Here is a 27,311-nt window from a genome sequence, read left to right as displayed (position 1 = left end):
TCAGCCAAAACCCAGAACTGTGGAGCAACAGGAACTCTTATTCATTGCTGGTGGGAATGCAAAATAGTACAGCCATTTTGGAAGACAGCTTGGTGCTTCCTTACAAAAGTAAACATACTTATACCACACAATCAGGCAATTGTGCTCCTTGATATTTACCCAAAAGAGTTAAAAACTTATATCCATCTAAGAATAAGGTTTAGAGCAGCTTTATTCTTAACTGCTAAAACTTGAAAGCAACCAAAATGTCCTACAGTTGTTGTGTGGATATGTAAACTGTGGTACACCCAGACAGTGGAATATTACTCAGCACTAAAAAGAAATTAGCTGTCAAGCCATGAAAAGACATGGAAGAATTTTAAATGCATATTACTAAGTGAAAGAAGCCAATCTGAAAAGGCTACATATTATATGATTCCAACTATATGACATCATGGAAAAGGCAAAACTACAGGAGACACTGGAAAGATCAACGGTTGCCAGGGATTGGAGGGTGGGAGTTGGAGAAGATGAAGAGAACACAGAGGATTTTTTAGAGCAGTGAAAATATTGTGTATGATACTAAAAAGATGGAGACATGTTGTCCAAAACCATAGACTGTACAACACCAGGAATAAATCCTTAGGTCAACTATGAACTTTGGGTGGTTATGATGTGTCAGTGTAAGCTCATCCTTGGTAAAAAAAAAAAAAAGGTACCACTCTGGTGAGTGATGTTGATAATGGGGAAGGCTATGCATGTGTAGGGGCAGTGGAGATACCGAAAACCTCTTTACCTTCCTCTCAGTTTTCCTGTAAACCTAAAACTGCACTAAAAATTGAAGTCTTGAAAAAATATGTGGTGCATTCATATAATGAAATACTACTCAGCAATTAAAAGGAACATGCTACTGAAGCTATCAACAACATGGGTAAATCTTAGAAATATGCTGAGTAAAAGGAATCAGGCATAGAACAGTTTATTACAATATTATTTCATATATATGAAGTCCAGGACCAGGCTAAACAAATCTATGGGGACAGAAATCAGAAACGTGTTTCCTTGGAAAGAGAGGGAACAGACTGGAATGGACAGGAAGAAACCTCCTGGGGTGACAGCATGGTCTAGATCTTTTTTTTTTTCAGATGGTGGTTGCAGAGGAATATTGTCAAAACTCATTGTATTGATTGCTTTAAGAGCTATATATGGAATTATACCTTTAATGCCTGTTTAAGATGGGGAGGGGAGCAAGAGGCTGGAGGAGAAAACGTGTGATTGCTGTGCTCCAGCAGCTCCTGCCCTCAGCTCCATCTCCACCTTTTCTCTGGTAGCTGCCTAGATTCTGGGGTGTTTTGCTTATTTGTTTTAAATTGGGGGTAGATGAGAAAGAAGACAAATGCATGTGTTTTTACTGGATGTGGAGACTAGCCATGGGAGTACACGTTTGGGTGACTGATGATCCCCGTGGAAGTATTGTTTGAAATGGTGTGTGTTACTGACATCTGCCAATGAGTGTTTGGAGGAATCTGGTGATAAGGGTAGTGCAATCTTCTGCTAATGCAATCTTCTCCTAGAAAAACAAATTTTAATTGCTCTAAAAGTTTTTCCAAGCAATTTTTAGAGTTGGAATAGCATATGTATGTTCAGACCCATCCTCATACCTTTAATATGAAAAATGTAGTTACTCAATAAATGTGATTTTCTGATTTCTTACTTAAACAATGTGACAGCCTCTTCAAATCAACAATGATTCGCTTTTGATGAAATAATCACTACTTTTTAGAGCACCCAGATAATGAAAAGATTAAGCCTCATTTCATTTCGTTTCACACATTTCATTTCATTAGCTACTCTACATGACTTCTATTCCTCTGCTCTCAATCATATTTCTCTTTTAAAACAAGATGGGAGTGTAAATTAGATTCATCATCCTGTTTCTTTCAGCTGTATTTTACCATTAAAAAAATTTTTAAATTTTGCCAAAATAAGCATTGGTTTGAAGATATTTTCTCATATAACATCCAAATTACCTTAATTTTTTTTCCTGCAGAAGCTTCATAACAAGCTGATTTCTCATCTCTTTTTTTCATTCTATCCTCTTCAGATAGTAAAACCTGCAACAACAATAACAACAAAAAACAACCATATAAACCTTAAAATTTTAGTCTAACTTGCATGGGCCCAAAGTCAAAAGAATATAAAATACTTCAAGGTTATCTTTTTGGCCCTGTGTCATTCCTGTTTTTCCACAATATATCACAACTTGTTAGGCATAGCCATAAGCAGTTCATTTTCAGATTATTTACCCAAAACAGCAAAATGACACAGTGCTCTAACAGGTCTTAAAAAGGAAAGAAAGCTCTGCAATTAAGTAAGTTTCAGTTAATACACTTACGTATTTTGGACTACAGTGATAAAATTTATAATCATGACCAATGTGTAATATTTCAGTGCCTGACAAAATGCTAGTAATATCCTAATGGATTAAATTACATACAGAAAACTTTGCTAATTTGAAGTATATGAAAAGGGATGCAAGGAAAGAATTTTATGTGAGCTCATTTATCTTTATTAAATAATAATAAGGAATTCGTCAACTTTACCAGAAGAGGAAGAAGATGAGGAGGAAAAGAAGAGAAAGACAGGAAGGGGAAGAGGAGAGAGGAAGGGAAGAGGCAGAGGGAGAGAAGGACAGGTAGCAGGAAGAAGGGAAGGCGGAAGAGGGAGAAAATGGGGAGTGAAAAGAATTAGAGATAAAGTGACAAACAGAGAAGATCTAAAATAAAAACTCAAACTCTGAAAGGAAATTTTAAGTGTGGGGATTAGGTGAAGGTACAGATGGTATAAGAAGTTAGGTGATGGATAACCTGGGAGTTTATCATACTATTCTATTTACTTTGTATGTGTTTGAAATATTCCATAATAAAAGATTTTTCAAAAAAGAAATCAAATAATGTAATTTACCATATTAACAGAATTAAGGAGACAAAGCATGTAATTATCTCAGTAAATACACAGATTGCATTTCATAAAATTTAACACTTGTTCATGATAAAAAAAACTCTCTCAGCAAACTGAAATTTGAAAGGAAATTCATTGATCTGATAAGGCTGTATATAAAATCTTATAGCAGACATCAAATATAATGGTGAAATATTTAACACTTTCCTCTAAAGTTGAAACAAAGCAAAGATGCCCATTCTAATCTCTACTATTTACCACTGTACTGGTGGTCTTACCCAGTACAGTAAGGCAAGTAAAAGGAAAGGGGATAAAAATTGTAAGAAAAAAGTAAAACTTTCTTTTTTGCAGGTAACATGATTGTGTACATAGAAAATCCAAGAAAATCTACAAATAAATTACCAGAAATAACAAGTGAATCTGGTAAGGTTACAATATGCGAATTCAACATGCAAAATGAAATTTATTTCTACTAGCAATGAACAATTCAAAAATTAAAATAAAACTATACTGTTTTAAAATAACTATTTTAAAATAATAATTTTAATAAAACTGTGCAAAACTTCTATATTAAAACAAGACATTGCTGAAAGAGACTAAAGGAGACCTAAACAGAGGAAGAAATATACCACATTCATGAATTAAGACTTAATATTGTTAAGATGACAATTCTCACCAATTGTTCTATAGAGTCAATGCAATCCCAATTAAAATCCCCAGAGGGCTTTTTTGTTATTGAAATTGACAACTTACTTTAAAATCTATATGGAAATGGATGGGACTCAGAATAGCTAAAACAATCCTAAAGAAGGTAGCAAAGCTCTAGGGCAAACTTGACCTAATTTCAAGACTTACTAAAATAAAAAGCTACAGTAATGATAGACAAGGTAGTAGTGGCATTAGAATGGACAAACAGATCAGTGTGACAGACCAGAGTCCAAAAATAGACCTCCACATGCATACCATACATTAATTTTAACCAAATAACCAAAGGAATTCAGTGAAGGAAGAAAAAGGTTTCCAATAAAAAGTGCTGGAACAACTGGGTATCTGTGGGAGAAAAAAATTGAACACCAACTACCCCTCAACTTCACTGCGTATTATACAAAAATTAATTTGAGACATATCATAGGCCTAAATGTGAAAGCTGAAATTCTAAATCTTTCAGAAGAAAACAGGTAAATATCTTGGTAGCCTGGGGGCAGAGGAATGGGAGGTCAGGAAAAATTTTTCACATAGGACACAAAAAGCACCAACTGTAAAAACAGAAACAAAACAGTGGATATGGGACGTCACCAAAATTTAAAACTCAGCAATAAAAAAGTATCAACTGAATACATACAACAGTAACACAGAGGAGACTCACAGATAAAATGTTGAGTGAAAGAAGCCAGACACAAGTAGTGCATATTATACAATGTGTTTATAAATTTCAAGAACATAGAAAACTAATGTATACTGACAGAAATAAAAATAGTCATTGCATTGGGCAAAGAGGACTGGGGGACTAACTGCAAAGCGTACCAAGGGAATTATCTTGGGCAACAAAAATGTTCTTTAACTTTCCCTGGATGAAAGTTACAAGGATGTATAAATTTGTAAACTTCATTCAGCTCTACATTAAAGATCCTATGTGAAGTATACTTCAATAGAGCACAGTTTAAAAATAAATCGTTTTGCAAGTAATATATCTGGTAAAAAGGATTTGTACCCAGAATATATAGAGAACTCATCCAACTCAAAAATAAAAAGACAATCCAATTCAAAAATGGGCAAAGGATTTGTAGTACATTTCTCAAAGCCAACAAATACATAAAAAGATGCCAAGAAACACATAAAAAGATGCTCAATATCATTAGTCATTAGAGAAATGGAAATCAAAACCACAATGAGATATCACCTCACACTAATTAAATGGCTATTATCAAAAAAACCCCAGAAAATGACAAGTGTTGGTGAAGATGTAGAAGAATTGGAACCCTTCAGCACTGTTGATGCAGCCACTATGGAAAACAGTATGACACTTTCTCAAAAAATTAAAAGTAGATTTATATATGATACAGCAACCCCATTTCTGGGCACATACCAGAATAACTGAAAGAGAGTCTTGAAGAAATATTTGTATGTCCATGTTCACAGCAGTGTTATTCACAAAGCCAAATGGCAGAGGCAACCCAAGGGTCCATCGACAAGTGCATGGACAAATAAAATGCGGTGTATATACAATGGAATATTATTCAACCTTAAAAAGAAAGGAAATTCTGACACATGCCACATGGATGAACTTTAAGGACATTATGCTAAGTGAAATAAGCCAGTCACAAAAAGACAAATACTGCAGGATTCCATTAATACAAGTAACTAGAGTCATCAAATTCATAGACAGAAAACAGAATGGTGGTTGAAGGGAGGGGAGAATGGGCATAGTTTCAGTTTTGCAAGGTGGAGTTTTGGAAATCGGTTGCACCACAATGTGAATATACTTAACACTAATGAACTATATTACTTAAAAATCATTACAAAGATAAATTTTATGTTTTATTTTACCACAACTAAAAACAAAAATTAAAAAAGAGGGGAAAAACCTATTTCAATATTTTAAAACAAACCACATGAGACACTACTTTATACTCATTACAATGGCAAAAATAATAAAAATAACAAGTGTTGGATAGCACCCAAAGTAATAAAATACCTAGGAATAAATCTAACCAAGGAGGTGAAAGACTTATACATGGAAAATTATAAAACACTGATTAAGGAAATTAAAGAAGACTTTAAAAAATGGAAAGATATCCCATGCTCCTGGATTGGATGAATCAATATTTTTTAAATGGTCATACTGCCCAAGGCAATCTACAGATTTAATGCAATCCCTATCAAATTACCCAGAACATATTTCACAGAACTAGAACAAATCATAATAAAATTTATATGGAACCACAAAAGACCTAGAATTGCCAAAGCATTACTGAAGAAAAAGAAAGAGGCTGGAGGAATAACCCTCCCAGACTTCAGACAATACTACAGAGCTACAGTGATCAAGACAGCATGGTATTGGTACAAAGACAGACATATGGACCAATGGAACAGAATAGAGAGCTCAGAAATGAACCCACAAACTTTCGGTCAACTAATCTTCGACAAAGGAGGCAAGAACATACAATGGAATAAAGACAGTCTCTTCAGCAAATGGTGTTGGGAAAATTGGACAGCAGCATGTAAATCAATGAAGCTAGAACACTCCCTTACACCATACACAAAAATCAACTCAAAATGGATCAAAGACTTAAATATAAGACAAGATACAGTAAACCTCCTAGAAGAAAATATAGGCAAAACATTACCTGACATACATCTCAAAAATGCTCTCCTAGGGCAGTCTACCCAAGCAATAGAAATAAAAGCAAGAATAAACAAATGGGACCTAATGAAACTTGTAAGCTTCTGCACAGCAAAGGAAACCATAAGTAAAACAAAACGACAACCTATGGAATGGGAGAAAATTTTTGCAAACTATGAAACCAACAAGGCTTGATCTCCAGAATATATAAGCAGCTCACATGACTTAATAAGAAAAAAACAAACAACCCAATCCAAAAATGGGCAGAAGACCTAAACAAGCAATTCTCCAAGGAAGAAATATAAATGATCAATAGGCACATGACAAAATGCTCAATATCACTAATTATCAGAGAAATGCAAATCAAAACTACAATGAGGTATCACCTCACACCAGTTAGAATGGCCATCATTCAAAACTCCACAAATGACAAATGCTGGAGAGGCTGTGGAGAAAAGGGAACCCTCTTACACTGCTGGTAGGAATGCAGTTTGGTGCAGCCACTGTGGAAAACAGTATGGAGATTCCTCAAAAGACTAGGAATAGACTTACCCTGTGACCCAGGAATCCCGCTCCTGGGCATATATCCAGAAGAAACCCTACTCCAAAAAGACACCTGCACCCCAATGTTCATAGCAGCACTATTTACAATAGCCAAGACATGGAAATAGCCTACATGTCCATCAACAGATGATTGGATAAAGAAGAAGTGGTATATTTATACAGTGGAATACTATTCAGCCATGAAAACCGACAACATAACGCCATTTGGAGCAACATGGATGTCCCTGGAGAATGTCATTCTAAGTGAAGTAAGCCAGGAAGAGAAAGAAAAATACCACATGAGATTGCTCATATGCAGAATCTGAAAAAAAAAAAAAACATACATACAAAACAGAAACAGACTCAGACATAGAATACAAACTTGTGGTTGCCAGGGGGACAGGGGGGTGGGAAGGGAGTAGGATTTCAAAATGTAGAATAGATAAACAAGATTGTACTGTGTAGCACAGGGAAATAAAAACAGGATCTTGTGGTGGCTCACAGCAAAACAGAATGTGACAATGAATGTATGTATGTTCATGTATAACTGAAAAATTGTGCTCTACACTGGAATCTGACACAACATTGTAAAATGACTATAACTCAATAAAAAAAAGTTTAAAAAAAATAACAAGTGTTGGAAAATCTGAGGAAAAAGTTGGAACATACACTGCTTGGTAGTTTCTCAAAAAGTTAAAACATAGTTACCATATGACCCAGCAACTGCACTTCTTAAGTATATACTTAAGACAAATGAAAGCATATGTTCACACAAAAACTTGTACACAAATGTTCATAGCAATTTTACTCATAATAGCCAAAAAGTATAAAAAACCCAAATGCCCATCAACTGATGAACAAATAAACACAATGTGATATACCCATACAATGGAATATTATTCAGCCATAAAAAGGAATTAAGTGCTATAATATGGGTGATCATGCTAAGTAAAAGAAACCAGACACAGAAGTTCACATATTGTATGATTCCACTTATATAAAATATCCAGAAGACAAATACATAGAGACTGGAAGTACATTAGTGGTTGCCAGGGGATAGGAAAATGGGGGAATTGGAATTAACTGCTAATCATTTGGGGGTTTGGGGAGTGGGAGGGATATGGAAATGATAGTGGTAATGGTTGCACAGCATGATGAAAATACTAAAAACCACTTAAGTGTACACTTTAAAATGGTGGATTTTATGTTATGAGGATTATATCTCAAAAAAACAAAAAAAAACTGAACCTCTTTGGTTTCACTGAATTTGTCAGTGAAAACACAACAGAAACTTATTTTTCTTATTTTCTAGATAAAATATTTGAGCAATGTAACCAGCATCAGTAATAAATTTCCAATTTTGTATTTACAAAATCCCCCCTGCTTTTTTTATAGTAGTATTTCTTATCCTAATCTCTAATTTCTCAAGTTGAAATTTTTCCGAGTTTGCAAATAACTGTAAGGTATTTCTCTAAGGCAGCCTACCTTGCACTGTCTCTAATAGTTCTCAACCTTTAAAACAGAAATGTGAAGTAATGGGGATTTGTACAATAAAATAAAAAACCACTAGAGGGCACTGTATGCCCGCTGGTTTGCAGTAAAGATTTCTGTCCAGAAAAACTTTTTGCCTTAAAGATTATGTTTCAACAGTAGTCCAGAAAGCTGTCTATTCATCTGGTCAAACCATTTATTAGCTGAGTGGCTTGAGGAAACTCTTTCAGCCTCTGGGTTTCAGCTTCCACATCTGTAAAATGTGGGGAGCTGGCTACATGATTTCAAAGTTTCTGCCAACTCTAAAATTCTTATCTTGTGCTGCTTTAAAACCAGGATGACATCTGCAAAAACAGTAAGAATTGTACCAGCTTTATTTTTTATCATTTTTCTAGCTCACTCAAATAGCTTCCTCTTGCCACCTTCCCTATTTCTGTATTTCCATTTAACCAGCTTAGATGCTCTTGGGATCTTTCTCTCTTACACACTCTATACTGACAACTTGCAAAAGCACGATACATAAACACTCTCATAGCATATTCCCAGTTTTACCAATCACTTTCTCTTCAGATTCTCCTGACAAGTTCAGCTGTAGGTACTATCTCCAATGTGCCTGGTGAGGAAACAGAGGCCTGGAAAAGTTCGGTGAATTGTCCACATAAACACAGCTAGTAAGTTATAGGACCTGGCCTTCCAACTCCAAAGCCCGTGCTCTTCCTGTACAATATCTGCTGTCAGTGGGAAGACAGAGGTCGTGTGGGGCCTGAAGTATACACACTTTTGCTGTCTGTATTAGTTTTCTATCACTGCTGTAACAAATTAACACAAATTCAGTGGTTTAAGACAATAAATTCATTATTTTACAGTTTTATAGGTCAGAAGTACAACACAGGCCTCTTTGGGCTGAAATCAAGGTGTCATGAGAGCCATGTTCCCTCTGGAGGCTCTAGAGAAGTCTGTTTCCTTGCCTGTCCCAACTTCTAGAGGCCACCTGCATTCCTCGGCTGCTGTCCCCTTTCCTCCGACTTCAAAGCTAGCAAAAGCAGGTCAAGTCCTCACACTGCATCACTCTGACCTGTTTGCCTACCCTCTTCCACTTTTAAGGACTGTTTTTTGGGGAAAACTAAACTGAAGTCATTTTTCTTTTTGTCTTTTTTTCTTTTTTTTGAAGTTACAATGTGTCAATTTCTGGTGTACAGCATAATGTCCCAGTCATGTATATATATATATATATATTCATTTTTATATTCTTTTTCACTAAAGGTTATTATAAGATATTGAATATAGTTTTTAAGGACTGTTAATTACACCAGGCCCAGACAATCTCCCTATTTTAGGGTCAGCTGACTAGCAAATTAACAAATTCCATCTGCAACTTTAATTCCCCTTTGTCATGTAATGTAACATATTCACAGATTCCAAGGATTAGGACATGGACATCTTGGGGGGGTGGATGGCTTCTGACTATCACAATGGCCCTCTTTATGATATGCAAACTTACAATTACAAAATTAGACATGATCCTCTTAACACAAAGAGGAAACTGTTTCTCCATGTTTATTTATTTGGTTTATTTACTGAGGTAAATTCATACAACATGACGTTAACCATCTTAGAGTACACATGAAATTAGTACATTCGCAATGTTGCACAGCCACCATCTATATCAAGTTTCAAATCCATTTTCCTTACCCTAAAAGAAAACTCCATATCTATTAAGCAGTCACTCCCCCAGCCCCTGGCAACCACTAATCTCCTTTCAGCCTCTATGGATTTACCAATTGTGGAAATTTAACAAAATAGAATCATGCAGTTTCTGACCTTTTTGTGTCTGGCTACTTACAATTTGAGACCTTTTGTATCTGGCTACTCTCACTTAAATCAATCTTTTCAAGGCTCATCCATGTGTAGCATGTACCAGTATTCCATTTTTATTTGTGGCCAAATAACATTCCATTGTATGGCGATACTGCATTTGTTAGATCATGCATCTAATGATGCACATCGGGCTGTTTCCAACCTTTGGTTACTGTAAATGGTGCTGCTATGTACATTCCTATACAAGTATGTGTTTGAATACCTGTTTTCAATTCTTTGGGTATATATTTAGAAGTAGAATTGCTGGGTCATATGGTAATTCTAAGTTTAACTTTTTGAGGAACCAACAAACTGTTCCATAGTGGCTGTACCATTTTATACTCCCACGAGTAATGTGCAAGTTTTCAAATTTCTCCACACTCTTGCCAAGACTTAGTTTCCTTTAAAAAAATTGTTATTATAGCCACGGGAGTAGAGTAGCATCTTGTAGTTGTGATTTGCATTTCTCTAATGACTAATGATGTTGAGTATCTTGAAGCATGCTTGTTGGTCACTTACACACCTATTCAAAACTTTGTTCATTTTTTAATTGGTTGTCTTTTTGTTTTTGAGTTCTAAGAGTTCTTCACATGTTCTGGATATCACACCATGATTTGCATATATTTTCTCCCATTCTGTAGGTTGTCTTTTCCCTTTTTTTGTAATGTCCTTTGATGCACAAAAGCTTTTAATTTTGAGGAAATCCAATTAATCTTTTTTGTTGTTGTTGCTCCTCTTTTGGTATTGTATCTAAGAATCCATTGTCAAATCCAAGGTCATTAAGATTTACCCATTTTTACCCATGCTTTCTTCTGAAATTTTCATAGTTTAGCTCTTACTTTGGTTGTTGGTTAATCCATTTTGAATTAATTTCTGTATATGGCATAAGGTAGCAGTGCAACTTCATTCTTTGGCATATGGATATTCAGTTGTCCCAACATCATTTGTTGAAGAAACTTCTCTTTTCCCATTGAATGGTCTTGGCATTCTTTTGGAAAATCAATTGGCCCTAGATTTACAAGTTCATTTCTGAACTTTCAATTCTGTTCTCTTGGTCTATATACCTATCCTTATGCCAGTACACCATTGTTTTGATCATTGCAACTTTGTAATAAGTTTTGTAACAAGGAAGTGTGAGTCCTCCAACATTGTTCTCTTTTAATACTCTTTCGAGTATTCAGAGTCCTGTGCAATTCCATACGAATTTCCACTTTTGCACAAAGTGCTGTTCGAATTTTAATAGTGATTGCTTTCAATCTGTAGATCAAGCTGGGTAGCACTGCCATTTTAACAGGTATTCCAATCCATGAACATGAACGTCTTTACATTCATTTAGGTCTTCTTCAGTTTCTTTCAGCAAACATTTTCTAGTTTTCAGTGTGCAAGTCTTTCACTTTTGTGTAGTAAGGAATTTGGCCTCATCTAAAGAGAGGTCAGGCCTTTGCCCTAGCTCCTGGGAGGTGATCTCTACACCCTTGCAATTTCCCAAGTGATAGGAAGGGTCATGATGGGTCCCTAAGACCAACTCTGAGAGTTTATCCTAATAAGGTGTCTCAGGGTGAGCCGCTTCATAGTTTATGTTAATGAAATGACTCAGGATAGGGCTGGCAATGTCCAAAAAGGCCAACAATGTGATTGAAGAGGTAGGGCTTTATGTCACGTGATAACAGCCCAACTTGGGGAGGGGGTGGAGCTGGAGAGTTTAATTCAATCACATGGGCTATGACTCATGCTAAGTAAGGAAGCTTCATAAAACATTGGATAACCAGGGCTTGAGTGAGCATTCCCAGTTGGCAATACTCTTTAAGCACTGTCACACATCCCAGCTGAGAGGAGGGAACAGCACTCAGGACCCCACCTGGAAGGGACAAGCAGAACTCCACGTCTGGGCCACTCTCAGATTCCGCCCTCTGCTACTCGTCCAGGGCCTGACTCCAGTGTATCCTTTTTTCTGTAATAAATATGACTGGATATAATAGTTTTCAGTGCATTCTATGAGTCTTTCTAGCAAATTATTGAGCCTGAGGGTGGTTGTGAGAACACCTAAATTTGTGGCCAGATTGTCTGAAGTCAGGGTGTCCCTGGAGACCCTCAATCCTGCAGCTGGTATCTGAAGTAAAGACAGTTTTGTGGGAAGTGTTTCTTCAGACAGTACAGCTGCCTAAACTCTTTGCAACCTCTTAGCTAAATCTATCCCTAGGTATTTTATTCTTTTGGACGTTGTTGTAAACAGAATTGTTTCCTTAATTTCTTTTTCTATTTACTTGTTTTTAACAAATACTTATTCAGCACTTGCTATACGCTAGGCTCTGTTCCATGTGCTTCACAAACACTAATTTATTCCCCCAGCAAACCTCACTAGGTACTTTGTTGGAAACTGAGCAGTCTGGCTCCTGAGTCCATATTCTGAACCCACTATACTGCTGCTTTGGGAGCCTTCTTTGAGAAATTTCCCAGGAATCATTTATCTGCCTTTTCACATTGCCATTCCCTAGTACAGGCCCTTTTAAATTCACACCTGAGCGAGTCTCCCACAGTCTCCCTAACTCAACTATCTACCACCTACCCTGAATTCTGCTGTCACTCTAATAATCCCAAAGCACTGCTATTCTAAGTCCTGGCCACCCTAGTAACCTGAAATGTCTTCATTTTCTGCATTTACAAAGGTAAAAAACAATTACTGCCCATAAGCAGTACTTGGCCATGGATTCTGCAATGTCTTCTACTAACACTTTGCTGTGAGACAGAGGCAGAGTGGGCAAGAGGAAAGCACAAGGGCGCTCTCAAGACCTGATTCCAAAACCCCACTCCTCCTCAATCTCAGGTTATTCATTTTGCAAAACAGAAACTGTAAGGCCTACTCTTAGAGCTGTTGTGAGAATTAAGTAAGTGAACGTGTGTGTGTGTCGGCTCTGTCATGCAATGGCTAGCACACTGGGCCTCTGAGTGAGTGTGCAGGTGGAGTGGTAGGACAGGTCCTGGCCTGAGGAAATGCTCAAGAAATGTGGGTTGATTTGGATCTCAGTCGCCCCAAAGAACTTCTAAGTTCTTTGAAGGCAAAGGCCTTGACATACTTTTTTGGTATTTCTAAAGTCGAGATTATTTTAATCACTTTAACAGATACACTATGGTGTCTGGACTTGCTCAAGAACCATGGCTTTTATAACAAAATCAGGCTCTGAAGTCTAACTTCAAATGTTGGCCACTAAAAGGTCAGCGACCTCTGTGAAGTTAATCTCTCTGAGCCTCAGGCCCTTTATTTATTATTAAAAAAAAAAAACTATTAAGTACCTACTACACAGGATCTTGAAGATTCAGGAGAAGTGCTTAATCAACACCCACTCCCCCAAATTGCCAGTTATAATTACATCCTGTCCCAGACATTCAGCGTCCACAAAAATTTGGCCTCTCTGCATCTTCATTTCTTCATGTTTCTGACACACACATACCCTCCCCCTTTGGCCCAATCTTGTCACCCTCTGACCTGCTCTTTTCTCCCGACTTCTGTGTACCATTCCTAAAAGACTATCAAAATCCTCCTAAATGAGGTCGGTCCTATTACTGCTGCTATTTTAGAGAACAAGAAACAGGCGCTGAGGGTTTGCGTGACTTCCCCCAAGTCACTGAACTTAAGCGGCGAGGCCACAGCCCTCTCTCTACACCGCTGACCTTCCTGGGTTCGAGGTGCACCTGCGACCATTCAAGGCCCGCCCAGCCCCCCACGTCCAGTCACGTTCCGGGTCTCCGCGCGCCCATCGCCCCCCACACCTGACTCAGGCCCCTGGCGAGCACGCCCCGTCCGTCCTTGGTGGCTTCTCCCTTTTCTCCGCCAGAGACTGACGATGAGGACGAGGCTCGGCGTCCCGCAAGTGTGTAGGGCACCGGGAGGTTTTGCGGGAACACCTGGCCTGGCCGGGACCGGAGCCGAAGCCGGCGGCCGCGCGGCGACCACCCCGGTGTTAGCGCGGACGTTGTCGGGGTAGACGGGGGCGACGGCGGGGAGGTCCGACTCCGCCCCCTGCGCGCACGCTCCGCCCCCGCCGGGTATAAGGCAGCAGCGCCCACCTGTCGGAACAGTGTCCAGCGACTCCCACGGCGAGCGGGGCGCGTGGTGCCGAGGGGAGCTCCGCCCCGCGCCGCCCCGTCACGTCACGCTCACGCGGCGCCGCGAGCCGCGCGCAACGGTTAGTTGGTAACAGCTGGCTCCGCGCTCGGCGCGGACCCCGCGGTGCCCTGGCCGGTCGGGCGGGGTCAGAGGGAGACGGGAGCCGAGCTTGGTCTCCGGGGGATGGGGGTCGGCCCGGCGCAGGCATTGTGGCCACAGTAGCGGCCTTACCAGGAGTGGCTGGTGAAACAGGTGTGGGCAGGTGTCCCAATCACCCGCTCGGGGAGAGGCGCGAGGTCATGGCGACCTGGGGGAAATCGCTTCATCCCCGCGGGGGATGCTTGCCCGCTGTAGGAGTAATGACTTGGGCTGTAAAATCAAGTAGGCTTGATTCACCTCAGCCTCAGGATCTCTTGGCCAGGTTGTGCCTCAGCAGGGGAAGGGGAGTGATTTGGGGCAGGAGGTTTTGTTTCAGGCTTTGTAACCTGCCACCTGTAACCTTCTAATCTTTAAACTCTGTGTTTTAATTTTACCTGTGATTCATCCTAACTGAATTTTCCCTCATTCTTGAGTCTCCGTAACTTTGCTCTGCCCATAGAAATTCCCCTTTAACCTCAAATCCTACCATCCCTGTGCACCGTTGTATTTTATGTATTATGTGAATCTTTAGGTTTATTATTTTTGCTTATTTTCTCTCTATTGTAAGTTTCTAAGGTAATAGCTGTCTTTGTAGTTCCCATAACGCGTAGTTAAATGGAATAGTGTGTCTTGAACAACTTTTTGGGTAATGATCCGTGGAATACTCTTTTCTTGTGGATCCAGTAACATCAGTTACATTGCTTAAATTAGCCCCAGACCTTGTCTTCAGTAACTCTAAGATGCAGGCCTTTGTCATCCCAATTGCCAGTAACCCCCGTAGGGGTTGATGACTCAGGTTTGGAATTCCGGATCTGCAAATTAGAAATGCACATGTTTACCTGCCTCTGTTATGATTGCACCTTGCTGATGTTTCTGGTTTGTCATTTAGAAAACAGCCCGGAAGAGGAGCAGATTAGCAATTTACTGCCTTTTTTTTTTTTTTAAGAAAGTGAAATAGATTGTTGAAATTACTGTAAGTGTATTATTATAAAGTGATTTTTATTTTCACTGACAGTATATCAACTTGTATTGTCAGCATTTAAAGACTCTTAAGTTTTACGTATAATCGTATTTTAAGGTAACAGTATTTCAGTTTTGATACTTATTTAGTGTCCAGAAATATCCTTTAAAACAACTTTGCAAATAACCATTTATCTGTGCTTACTGTAAGCAATGCTTATGTTAGACAAACAATGCTCAATTTATTAGTCTTTTGTGGATTATCAGGTACTGTACAAAAACAAGACTTTGTTACTTCTTTGCAGAAATGGGCTCAGATGTAGCAGTAATAATCATGTCCAGACTCAATCAGTCATGGATGTTAAGCAATTACGTATACAGGGAATTTAACTGTCTTGAGTTTGGGATGAAAAGTTTAAGAATGATGAGTAAAACTGAGGTAAAATTTTAGTCTTTAGTCATCAAAACCTATGAGATACTTTTACATAAAACCAACTACAAACTATGAAACTATTAAATATTATGAAGCTGATTATAGTGTTAAATATTTCAATGAGTAGTTCAGTTCATACTTCTTATTTCAAAAAAAGGAAAAACAACTTTCTCTGCTGTCTTTCTCTTTGTGACTGTTTTCCCAACTTGGCCTTAAAAAACTAGGTGTGAAGTGGATAAGAAGCAGTGGTATACTAGCATTTCTGTTCAAAAGGAGTAATGTGGACAACCATAACCCTAACTCCATACTTGTTTGTTATTTTAAAGTAGCCAGTACGTTTCTTCTTCAAACCCTGGGACAAAATCAGTGATATATTAATAAATAAACATAATATATTTAGGTTTTGACTTGAAGGGTCTCTGTTTTTTTTAATTGAAGTATAGTTGATTTACCATGTTGTGTTAGTTTCTGGTGTTCAGCAAAATGATTCAGTTATAACATATCCATTTATTTTTTCTCATTTTCTTTTCCATTATGGTTTATTACAGGATATTGAATATAGTTCTCTTACTATACTGTAGGATCTTGTTATTTATCTATTCTATATATAGTAGTTTGCATCTGCTAATCCCAAAGTCCTAATTTATCCCTCCCCCACTCCCTTTCCCCTTTAACAAAGTTTGTTTTTTATGTATGTAAGTCTCTTTCTGTTTTGTAAATAAGTTCCTTTATATCATATTTTAGATTGCACCTATAAATGATATCACATGGTATTTGTCTTTCTCTTTCTGCTTTACTTCACTTAATATGATAATCTCTAGGTTCATCCATATTGCTGCAAATGGCATTATTTCATCCTTTTTATGGCTGAATAGTATTCCATTGTGTATATATACTCCATCTTCTTTATCCAGTGATCTGTCAATGGACATTTAGGTTGCTTCCATGTCTTGGCTATTGTAAATAGTGCTGCTGTGAACATTGGAGTGCATGTATTTTTCAAATTAGAGTTTTGTACAGATGTATGTCCAGGAGTGAGATTGCTGGATCATATAGTAACTCTATTTTTAGTTTCTAAAGGAAACTCCATACTGTTTTTCCAAAATTTACATTCTTGGAAGGCCTACTTTGGATTGCTGCAATAAATATTCATAGATTATAATTTAGAATATAATCTGGAATTCTACTAAGCAAAACTCTCCTGTAGAGTGTAAAGGACTTCAAAGGACATGGTCTCTACCTTCCCTTTCTTCACTTTTACTTCAGATTTTTATGTCCTTTTTAAAATGAGAAGAAAATGAGTCTGTATTTAGATATTATGCCAAAATAAGAAATTTCAAATAACAAAGACAGAAATTTGTTTATTTGGCAGAATTGTGTTGAGACCCTGTTTGGGTTTTGAGATTTTTTAATCCATAATTTTTCTTTTTAATGAATGTATTTTATTTACTTTATTTTTCTTTCTGAATCTTTTTCTTCCTGTAGATACTTGCAGTTTTAAACTTAATTTTGACACTGTGGAATAAGGTTTTTAATACAAGACTGTTATTAAGACTGATGAGACAGTTCTTGGCAACCAAAAGTTGGGACCTTTAAAAAACAAATTGTGAGCGGGGGAGAGTATAGCTCAAGTGGTAAGTGCATGCTTAGCGTGCACGAGGTCCTAGGTTCAATCCCCAGTACCTCCCCTAAAAATAAATAAACGTAATTACCTGCCCCCCGCCAAAAAATAAAAACAAGAACAAACAGAAAAGCAAATTGTAAGAAATCATAGCTGGCAACTAACGTCAAAATTTAATCACATTCAACAAGGATTGTATTACCTGTTCCAGTTAAACTTTACTGTATCAAACAGCTCTACTGTGATCGAGTATGTATGTAAATTTAAACATAAATATTCTGAGATTAATTAACCTTTAATGTTTTTGGCTCTTAATTCAGAGAAGAACTTGTAAAATTCATGCCCTGGAGCATTTCTATTTAATCTCAGAACCCAGATTGCTTCCTTTGAACCAAGATGTTACAGCTTCTATAATCAAGTGGAAATTTTAGAAATCTTCAACTTGTAGATATTTTTATTATCCTACCTTCAGCATAGGTAGGTGAAATGCTCTGAGACAGGTTATCTTCATTTTCAAATGGTGGTATAGTTTTATGGAATTACTTTGCAAAACCTCAGTTTCATAAGTACCCTGAATTTACAATGATCTCTCCTGAGATGAGAATGGATGCCTCAGGTCTTCTTTAACCAACTCATTGTACACAATTCCCTTCTTTACAAAAGAAAGGCTACCTCACGTATCCCCATTCTTACTCTGGTGTAACAATGTTCCAGGCTATAAAAATCTTTTGGGAACAGTCTAAACAAAGGGAAAAATCAAGAATGCATAGCCCCAGAGAGAGAAATTTTGAAGGAGGCATGACCATTTTTCATTCAGAGGACAAATTTCTGCCTTCTCTGATTTGTCTTCTATTCATCCTAGAATGTGAAAGAGAATAGATTGTAACAGGCTGTTTTTCAACTCACTGCTTTGAATTTGTAGGGAAGTAAAACTTTTCCCTTCTAGGCTCTGTGGCTGGTCTAATAATTAAATCGACACAAGACAGATTTACAGCAGAAAAACTAATTTCATACATAAGCAAGCCCATAAAGATATGAGGAGTGACCAAAGCAGGCAGCTTCTATACTTTTTAGACAAGGGAACAATAAATTTGTGAAGAATTGACAGCATTTGGGCTTAGGGGGGCAGATTAGTGAAGAACTAACAGGGTTTGTTTATACAGACTTCTCAGCCCTAAATTCCTTATCTCTGACAATAAGGATGCCTTCTGCCCTCCTGGTACAGGGAGAGTACCTTTCAAATGGGCTATCAGAGGGACAAGGGAAATCATTGCACTGGCTTTTTCTTAAGTAACTTTAATTCAAAATAAATGCCAAATGGTATATTTGGGGGTGGCATATTTGAAGGGTGGCTCCCCTTCAAAGTCAAATGAGGTCACACCTTTTCTGATACGACAAGCCAGTTATGTTATATAGTGGCCATTTTCCATAAACTGAATGAGCTGAAGTGCCAAGGTTTTGACAATGATATATTTAAAGCACATATAACACAATGTACAATATGCCAGAAATTACATATTTGCAACTATTAAACTTACCCATTTAGTAGTCAGTGTTTAAGGGGGTCCACAGTTTCCAAAGATCTTCTGGGGCAAAACAGTTAAAGACCACAGATTCCAGAGTGACTTGTACATACACCTAGTTCCCTTCAAAGTAAATCTAAGAGTTTAACAAAAGATAGAATGGTATAATTTAGGACTTTATATCAGCCAAGAATTTTGCTTGATTTTTTTTTTCTACCCCATACCAAATGTGACTATGATAAATGCCTATAGTTGTGAAAGAATTAGTTTGGTAGTTCTATCTAAAAAGACCCCAGGCAAAGGACATTATGGGACATGACACTACTTCCCTAGAGCAAAAACAGGAACCAAACTAGGGACCAAGTTCCTGCATCAGAACCAACCAGCGCCAACAGAGACCTTTACCAGGATGAATCATGCTTTGGGAGGTGAGGCCCCAGTGGCGATGGGGAAACTTTGAAACGGCTCCTACACCAATCATATCTCTTCTACAGCGGAAATGTACAGTATGTTCTATATTCACTCAAGGATTTTCACTTATCCTGGTTTGTTTCCATCAATGAATGGAAATTATTTCAAATAGCAGTTATCCGAGTGATGGGAGAGCCAGAACTGGGCTCAAGGAACAGAAATGTACAAAAGGACAGCACTTTGAACTTCAAGTACCCCATTAAGTCTGCAGCATAGTGTACAATGGAAATCAGGAAGAGGTGAAGCTGAAGAGGCAAACAAGGGTGAGATTAGAATAGGTTTTGAATGTTAAGAAATTATTTTGAGGGTGGATATCTGGAGCTATAGAGTTTTAAGAAAAAGAGCAAAATGACCAGGTGTTATTTTCAAAAGATCATTTGTGCTGCAGTGTGAGAAATGAAAAGGGAAGACCCAAAGGTGGAAGGTAGGGAAACCAATTAGGAGGCTACTGCATTAACCTAAATGGGAGATGGTGACCTGATCTAAGAATAGTGGCTGTGAGGGTGGAGAGGAAGACAAATTCAGAGCTATTCATATTGGTTAGATACGGAGTATGAGGGCAAAGGAGAGAAGAATGACCCACAGATTCTGGACTGGCTAGTGATTTGACCTGGAAATATGCAACTGAGTCATCACATCGATGATAAGGAAGCCACCAGAGCAGATGAGCTCTGAGTCCACAGCGTGTTAATTTAGGGCAGACTGTATGTAGTACATGTTTAAGGAACCATTTCCCCTTCTGGCTAGATCGCCCTCCTCTTTTAGTTGTTCATCAAATATTTGTTGAATATCTATTATTAGACTCCAAAGGGCTAGAAATATATCATTGTAAAGAGTTCCCATTTTTATGCAGCTTATTTTTTGGTGTGGAGAGACTGACAACAATAAGAGGTAATGTGGTCTAGTAGTTAAAAGGACAAACTTTGGAGCCATTCTGATTAGGTTTGAATCCCAGCTCTGCCATGTCCTGAGTAAGTTACTTCACCTTTCTGTTCCTCAGTTTGCTCAGCTCTAAATTGGGAATAGTAATAATACTTCATAGGGTTGTTGAGAGCATTATACTAATCAAGCAAAGTGCTTAACCTAATGCCTGCTGCATAGAAAGCACTATATGAGTACTAGCGGTTATTTAGTTATTCTTTTAGATAGGTGCTCTGGAAAAAAATAAAGCAAGGAGTGGGAGGTGTGAGGTTGATCTAGGATTGATCAAGGATGGCCCAGAAAAGCCTCCCTGATATGGGAACATTTGAAAAAAGATTTAATCGAAATGATATCTGGGTTAACAAAATTCCAGGCAGTGATAACTGTAAATTTAGAAAACCTAAAGGGCAAGTGTACTTGATATCCTTAAAGATAGTGATATAAGCTGGAGTGATATAAGCCAGGAGGGACAAAGTTAGGAGATGAAGTTAGGATAAATTATGTAGGGCCTTTGTAGCATTTAAAAACCATGGCTTTCCATTCTATGCATCCTGTGGCTGGACCCCAGGCTTCAGAATTAGGTATATGAATTACATTTCAGACAGTTGAGGCTCACATAGTGATTAGACATGACCAAACTAAGTATTTACTTCAAGCTAATTATGTTGCCAAAGTGAACATTCTGGGAATTCAGTTGCCTGGAAAGAAGCTGGGATTTTATGGGAAATATGTAGGTGTGGAGTTACTGGCAGTCTTCTTGTCTTAATGAGTTGAGGGCCTTCTTGAAAGTGAAATCAACATAGAAGAAAGTAGAACCAAAAATATGGAAATATCCCCAACCAGATCATTTGGTCCTTGGATCAGGCTGTGCCTAAAACCAGAACCTTGCCTTAGATTTCTTGGTTACATGAGCCATTTTATTTTCGTTCAAGTCAGATTGAGTTAAGTTTTTGATCACTTGCCAACCTGATTCATATAAAGTAGGCAGAAGGAATGGAGTCATTGAATCAAGCTGAAAAGGAATAAATGGCCTGCAAGAAAGGAAGAAAATCCAGAGAGAAGTCAAAGAAAGAAAGCATTTTAGAGGGTATTTTCAACAATTTGAACAATGAATGAGGAAATTAACATCAGGCAAGGACAAAAGAAGCTTGTCATACAAGGCTGGTGAACATATTCAGCACAAAATAGCTAATTAAACAATAATATCTATAGTGGTAGTAATATCTGTCATCTGCCATTGAATTATAAATTCTCTAGGAGAATGAACTATATTTTAATTTATATTGCTTTTAGTAACTTAAAGTTACTTTGTCACTAAGATATTTGAATTGAATTTACTCAGTTTTATGCCTTGCCTACTTGGGTTAGTAATTGGGAGGGAAGCCTGGGACCAGCAGCAAAAGAAAACTAACCTTAGCTTCCACATAAAGCCAGGAGTCCTGGCTAAAGTCACCTAGGTCCATAGTGTTCCCTAGCTTTTGAGAGATGCAGCAAATCTTTTTTTCTGGAAGAAAGTGCCCTCACTTGAGGCCCTCAGGTTTCTAATATATTAAGATTAACCACCTAAGCTCATAAACATTACCAAAAGAACAACATGGAAACATTGAGAAACACATTAGGACATTTCAACATACTTCTACTTCAATTATTGATAGATGAAGCAGAAAACAGAAAACTAGTGAAGACTAAGACAATTTGAAAAAAAAAGTTTGAATCAACAAATAAACAATTCAAACCCAACATCTAGAAAATGTATATTCTTTTCAAGCATACATGGAATATTTTCAAAAATTAATGTACCAGCCCATAAATGCCAGTCTTATATCAAAAAAACTGAATTGTACCAACCATGTCATCTTGCCACAGTGTTGTTAATTATACGTCAATAAAGCTAAACAAAAGATTTCCTTTGGAGAGTTAAAAGACCCCTGTATAACTCTGGGTCAAAGAAGAAATCACAATGGAAATTTTTAAAACACTTGAATAAACAATAGTAAAAATACTGTGCATAAAACTATATAGTATGCAGTAAAAGTGATAGAGGGAAAATTGTAGTCTCAAATGCTCATATTAGAAAATAATTAGGGCTAAAATTAATCAACTAATAAGTATCTACCTTATGTTTGAAAAGGAGAATAAATTCCAAACATGTAAAAATAAAAATGATGTTAAAATAGCAGAAACAAATGACATAAGGGGAAAGGTACGATAAAAGATCAGTAAAACAGAATATTCTTTGAAGAAAACTTACAAAATAAATTCCTGATATTAAAGGAGGAAAAGAAGGCATAAATATCAATGATGAAGAGGATATAATTATGCCTATGAAGAGATTAAAATATAAAAATTCTATGACAGTGCTTTGAAAACTTTGATGAAATGGAAGAACTATAGAAAAATATCCTAAAAAGACAGACTCAAAATGCAATAGAAGGAATGAATAGACTTATAATTGTTAAGGAAACTGACAGAGATGATTTGAAACCTCCCAAAGAGAAAATACAATGTCCAAATGGTTTTCCTAGTAAATTCTACCAAACTTTCAAGGAACAGCTCATTCCAGTCTTACGTAATCTCTTCCTGAGATGAGGGGGAAAGAGAACACCTCCTAACTTACTTTTTGGCTCTAGTATAAAATTGATATTGAAATCAGAAAAGGTCAATATGAGAAGAGAAAATTATATTTCCAAATGCCTTATGGACACATTTCAAAAAAAGTCCAAAAAATACTAATTAATTTAGAAATGTTTTTAAAGGTGTATGTTGTGACCAAGTTGGGCATATTCTAGGAATGCAAGGGTGGTTTAACAGGTTAAAAAAGAACTATAAATGTTATTCACTACTTGCTCAGATGAAAGGAAAAATGCTATCCTAAATCTGATAGTGTATCTGCCAAATTCTGGAGTACTTTTCTTGATGATGAAACACTATATGCATTATTTTACCTATTAAGTAAAATAAGGGTTACTTGAATACAAGTACTGTGATTCCATGATGATCTGATAACTGAGATGGCACCCAAGTAACTAATGAGCTGTAGCATATATAACATAGATATGCCAGCACAAGAATGATTCACGTCCCAGGCAGGAAGGAGCCGGATGGCATGAGATTCGTCATGCTACTCAGAATACCATGCAATTTAAAACTTATGAATTATTTATTTCTAGAAGTTTCCATTTAATATTTTCAGACTGCAGCTGACCATGGGTAACTGAAACTGAAGAAAGCAAAACTGCAAATAAAGGGGGACTACTGTATACAAAAATCAATTGTAGTGGTACTTCTAGAATGGAGTAAGATCCTGTGAAATTGTGTTTCATGAAAGCAATAAGAACATTGGCAAGAATTATTAAAATCAACTTTTAAAAAAACTCAAAAATTAACCAAAGGCTTGAAGTAATCCAAAAAGAATGTATTCAAGAAACAGCTGAATCTCAGAATAGCAAGGTTTGTGGTGTTTTAACATGACCTATTCCTATATTCATCTGCCTACCTCTGGTAGAATGGAAAACAACAGCAAAAAAAACCTCACAATCACAGGAGCTGTGAAAATCAGCCGTGTAGTAACCACTTGGGGCAGAATGGGTTTGAAACCCTAAAAAAAAGCCTCATACTTAGAGAATTATTATTCAACATATCTGACAGTTCCTGGAAACCCCCACTTACAGGGATTGTCTTTATTTGACTTGATTCGGAGCTTCCTCAGTGCAAACAGCCTTTTTCCCAGAGCATTTATTGAAAACAATCAGGGGTAATTATTTAACATCTCAGCTGCCTGAGTTGGAAAAACAATTGGAGCAAACAAAAAGCTGACCATACACTTTAAAGGAAAAGCTGGGGAATGAGATGCCCACTGGGAACTTTTAAAGCTCTGGCATATTCCCAGAATGCTAGAAGGTCATGCACATGTGCAGACAGCCCATGCTCAGCGAAGACCTGAGAAGGCCTGAATCTCCTCTCTTGACTGACCTTGAAGCTCCATACCAGCAGGAAGTGAAGGCTAAAGCAGAAGCGTAAGCTGCCTGCTGGAGAATTGAAAGCATGCCCCAACATACACAAATACCCTGTGGCGAAGCCTGGTACATATACTGATTCAAGACATTTTAAGGAAATTTTTGTCCAGTCATTGGCTGATCACTAACCAAGCAGAGGTTTCAATGGCCACATATGAGAAAAAATACAGACTTCACAGAATTTATTTAGGAAAGTCATTAAGCAAACAAAAGGCAATAGCAGTATCATCAACATGAACAACAAACAGCAATAACAACTAACCCTGAGGAGGGAGGGAATCTGATTTCCACGGTTACCACATTGTGTTATTTTAAATGTCCAGTTTTCAACAACAAAATATGAGACACACAAAGAAACAGGAAAGTATGGTCTACACACAGGGAGAAAAGTCATTCGGTAGAAACTATCCCCAACAAAGCCTCAACATTGAACGTACTAGACAAAGGGTTTAAATTAGCTATTATAAATTTTTTCAAAAAATTAAAACCATGTCTAAAGGACTAAAAGAAGTTGTGAGAACAATGTCTTACCAAAAAGAGAATATTTATAAAGAGATAGTTATTATATTTAAAAAAAAAAGGGGGGGGGCCAAATAGAAATTCTGGAGCTGAAAAGTACAGTAACTGAAAAATTTGTAAGAGGGTCTGAAAAGCAGACTTGAGCTGGCAGAAGAGTCAGTGAACTTGAATATAGATCAGTTGAGATTACCAAATCTAAGGGGAAAAAAAGAAAAATGAATGAAAAATGAACAGATCCTTGAGACGAAGCCAAAGAATATTGAAAACAACAAAAGAAAAGTAACTCATCAGAAACCAAGTATCCTCAATAAGATTAACAGCTAATTTTTCTTTAGAAACCATGGAAGCCAGAAGGCAATGGGACAAAATATTCAAAGTGCTGAAAGAAAAAGATTATCAACCAAGAAATCTGTATCCAGCAAAACTATCCTTCAAAATGAAGCAGAGATTAAGACATTCCCAGATAAACAAAAACTGAGAGAATTTGTTGCCAGCAAGCCTGACCTATAAGAAATACCAAAGTGTGTCCTTCAGGCTGAATCTGAACAAACACTATCCATAACTTGAATCCACACAGAGAAATAAAGAACACCAGTAGAGGTAATTAAATAGGTAAATGTAAAAGGACAGTATAAATGTTTTTTTTCCTTTGTAACTCTTTTTCCCCCTTCTACCTGATTTAAAAAACAACTACATAAAGCAATAATTATAAAATTATATATGGACTTACAGTGTATAAAAATGTAATTTGTAAAACAATAGTATTGTGAAAAAGGAACAAAGTTTCTATACACTATTGCAATTAATTTGTACTAATCCATACTAGATTGCTTTAAATTAAGATGTTAACTGTAATCCACAGGACACCTACTAAGAAAATAACAACAACAAAAAAGTAAAAGAAACAACTTGGTAATTAAAGGGGCACACTAAAAATATCTATTTAACACAAAAGAAGGCAGTGATGGAGGTATAGAAAAAAAAACAAAGAGAACAAATAGCAAAATGGGCAGACTTAAGTCCTCCCTTATCAATAATTAAATTGAATAATTAAAAAGTAAATAGATTAAACACTCCAATCAAAAAGCAGTGATTGGCAGACTGGATTTTTAAAAATGACCCAACTCTATGCTGGCTACAAGAGGCACATTATGGATTCAAAGACACAAACTAGTTTAGAGTGTACAGATGACTAAAGATATGCCATGCAAACTAACTAAAAGTCACCTAGGTAAAACAGACTTTAAGACAAAATTGTTATTAGACACAAAGAAGGACATTGTATAATGATCAAAGTTCGATCCATTATGAAGACATAACAATTATAAATATATATACACCTAACAACAGAGCCCCAAAATACATGAAGCAAAAACTGATGAAATTAAAAGGAGTAAACAGATAATTCAATAATAGTAGTTGAAGATTTCAACAGAACTTCAGTAGAACAAGTAGGCAGAAAATCAACTAGGAAATTGAAGACTTGAACAACCAAGTATATACCAAGTACAAACCAAGTAAACGTAATCCACAGAACACTTTACCCAACAATAGCAGAATACACATCTTCTCAAGTATACATGGAACATTTTCCAGGACTAGGCCATAAAACAAGTCTCAATAAATTTAAAAGGACTGGGTATGTTCTCTGATCACAATGCAATAAAATCAGAAATCAACAACAAGAAATTTCAGAAGTGAGCAAATATGTGGAAATGAACAACACATTCCTATATAACCAATGGTTCAAAGAATAAATCATAAAGGAAATTAGAAAACACATTGATATGAATGAAAACAAAATGACAAAGTACCAAAATTTGTGGAATATAGCTAAAACAGTGCTTAGAGGGAAATCTATGGCTATATACATCTATATTTAAAAAGAACAAAGATCTCAAATCCATAACTGAAACTTTTACCATTAGGAATTAGGGGGGGAAAAGGCAAATTAAATGCAAAGCAAATAGAAGGAAGGAAATAATAAAGATTAGAACAGAAATAAATGAACTAGAAAATATAAAAACAATAGAGAAAAACCAATAAAATCAAAAGTTTCTTTGAAAAGGTCAATAAAACTGACAAAATTTTAGCAAGACCAACCAAGAAGAGAGAGAGAGAAGACTCAAATTACCAAAACCAGAAATGAAAGAGAATACATTATGTATAGTGAAGAATTCACCTCACCAATAGAGAGGTCTGGCCTTTGCCCTTGGCTACTGGAATATGATCTCTAGGTCTCTGAAAAGTTCCGCCTGAGAGGAGTGTCTTTGTTTGCCTGGGCCCATTAGCCATATCTTCTTACTTCCAATCTCTAAAAGAGCTGGAGACTAAAGATTTTAGGCCACCCTCTGGTAGGGGCTGGAGACTAAAAGTCAGCCATGAGGGCAGTATGTGATCAAGCCCCACTAAAAACTCTAGACACTGAAG

General features: G+C 37.0%; 2 protein-coding genes across 2 annotated transcripts in view; one reads left to right on the top strand and one right to left on the bottom strand.

Moving 5' to 3' along the window:
- Positions 1–14,487, bottom strand: part of LOC116666108 — an 18,306-nt gene extending 3,819 nt beyond the window's left edge. The window contains exons 1-4 of the mRNA XM_032488210.1: positions 14,334–14,487; positions 13,943–14,298; positions 12,033–12,125; positions 2,010–2,093 (exon numbers count right to left, since the gene is read on the bottom strand). Of these exons, the coding sequence (XP_032344101.1) occupies positions 2,010–2,093; positions 12,033–12,125; positions 13,943–14,298; positions 14,334–14,487 (687 nt within the window). The remainder of the gene's footprint in view (positions 1–2,009; positions 2,094–12,032; positions 12,126–13,942; positions 14,299–14,333) is intronic.
- The window catches only part of LOC102516426 (monocarboxylate transporter 1), a 25,233-nt gene continuing 12,179 nt past the window's right edge, over positions 14,258–27,311 (top strand). The window contains exon 1 of the mRNA XM_032487350.1: positions 14,258–14,358. The gene's annotated coding sequence lies outside the window, so the exon portion shown is untranslated. The remainder of the gene's footprint in view (positions 14,359–27,311) is intronic.

Source organism: Camelus ferus, chromosome 9, assembly GCF_009834535.1.
Source record: "Camelus ferus isolate YT-003-E chromosome 9, BCGSAC_Cfer_1.0, whole genome shotgun sequence".
Taxonomy (NCBI): domain Eukaryota; kingdom Metazoa; phylum Chordata; class Mammalia; order Artiodactyla; family Camelidae; genus Camelus; species Camelus ferus.
This window is presented reverse-complemented; position numbering and strand designations above follow the sequence as displayed.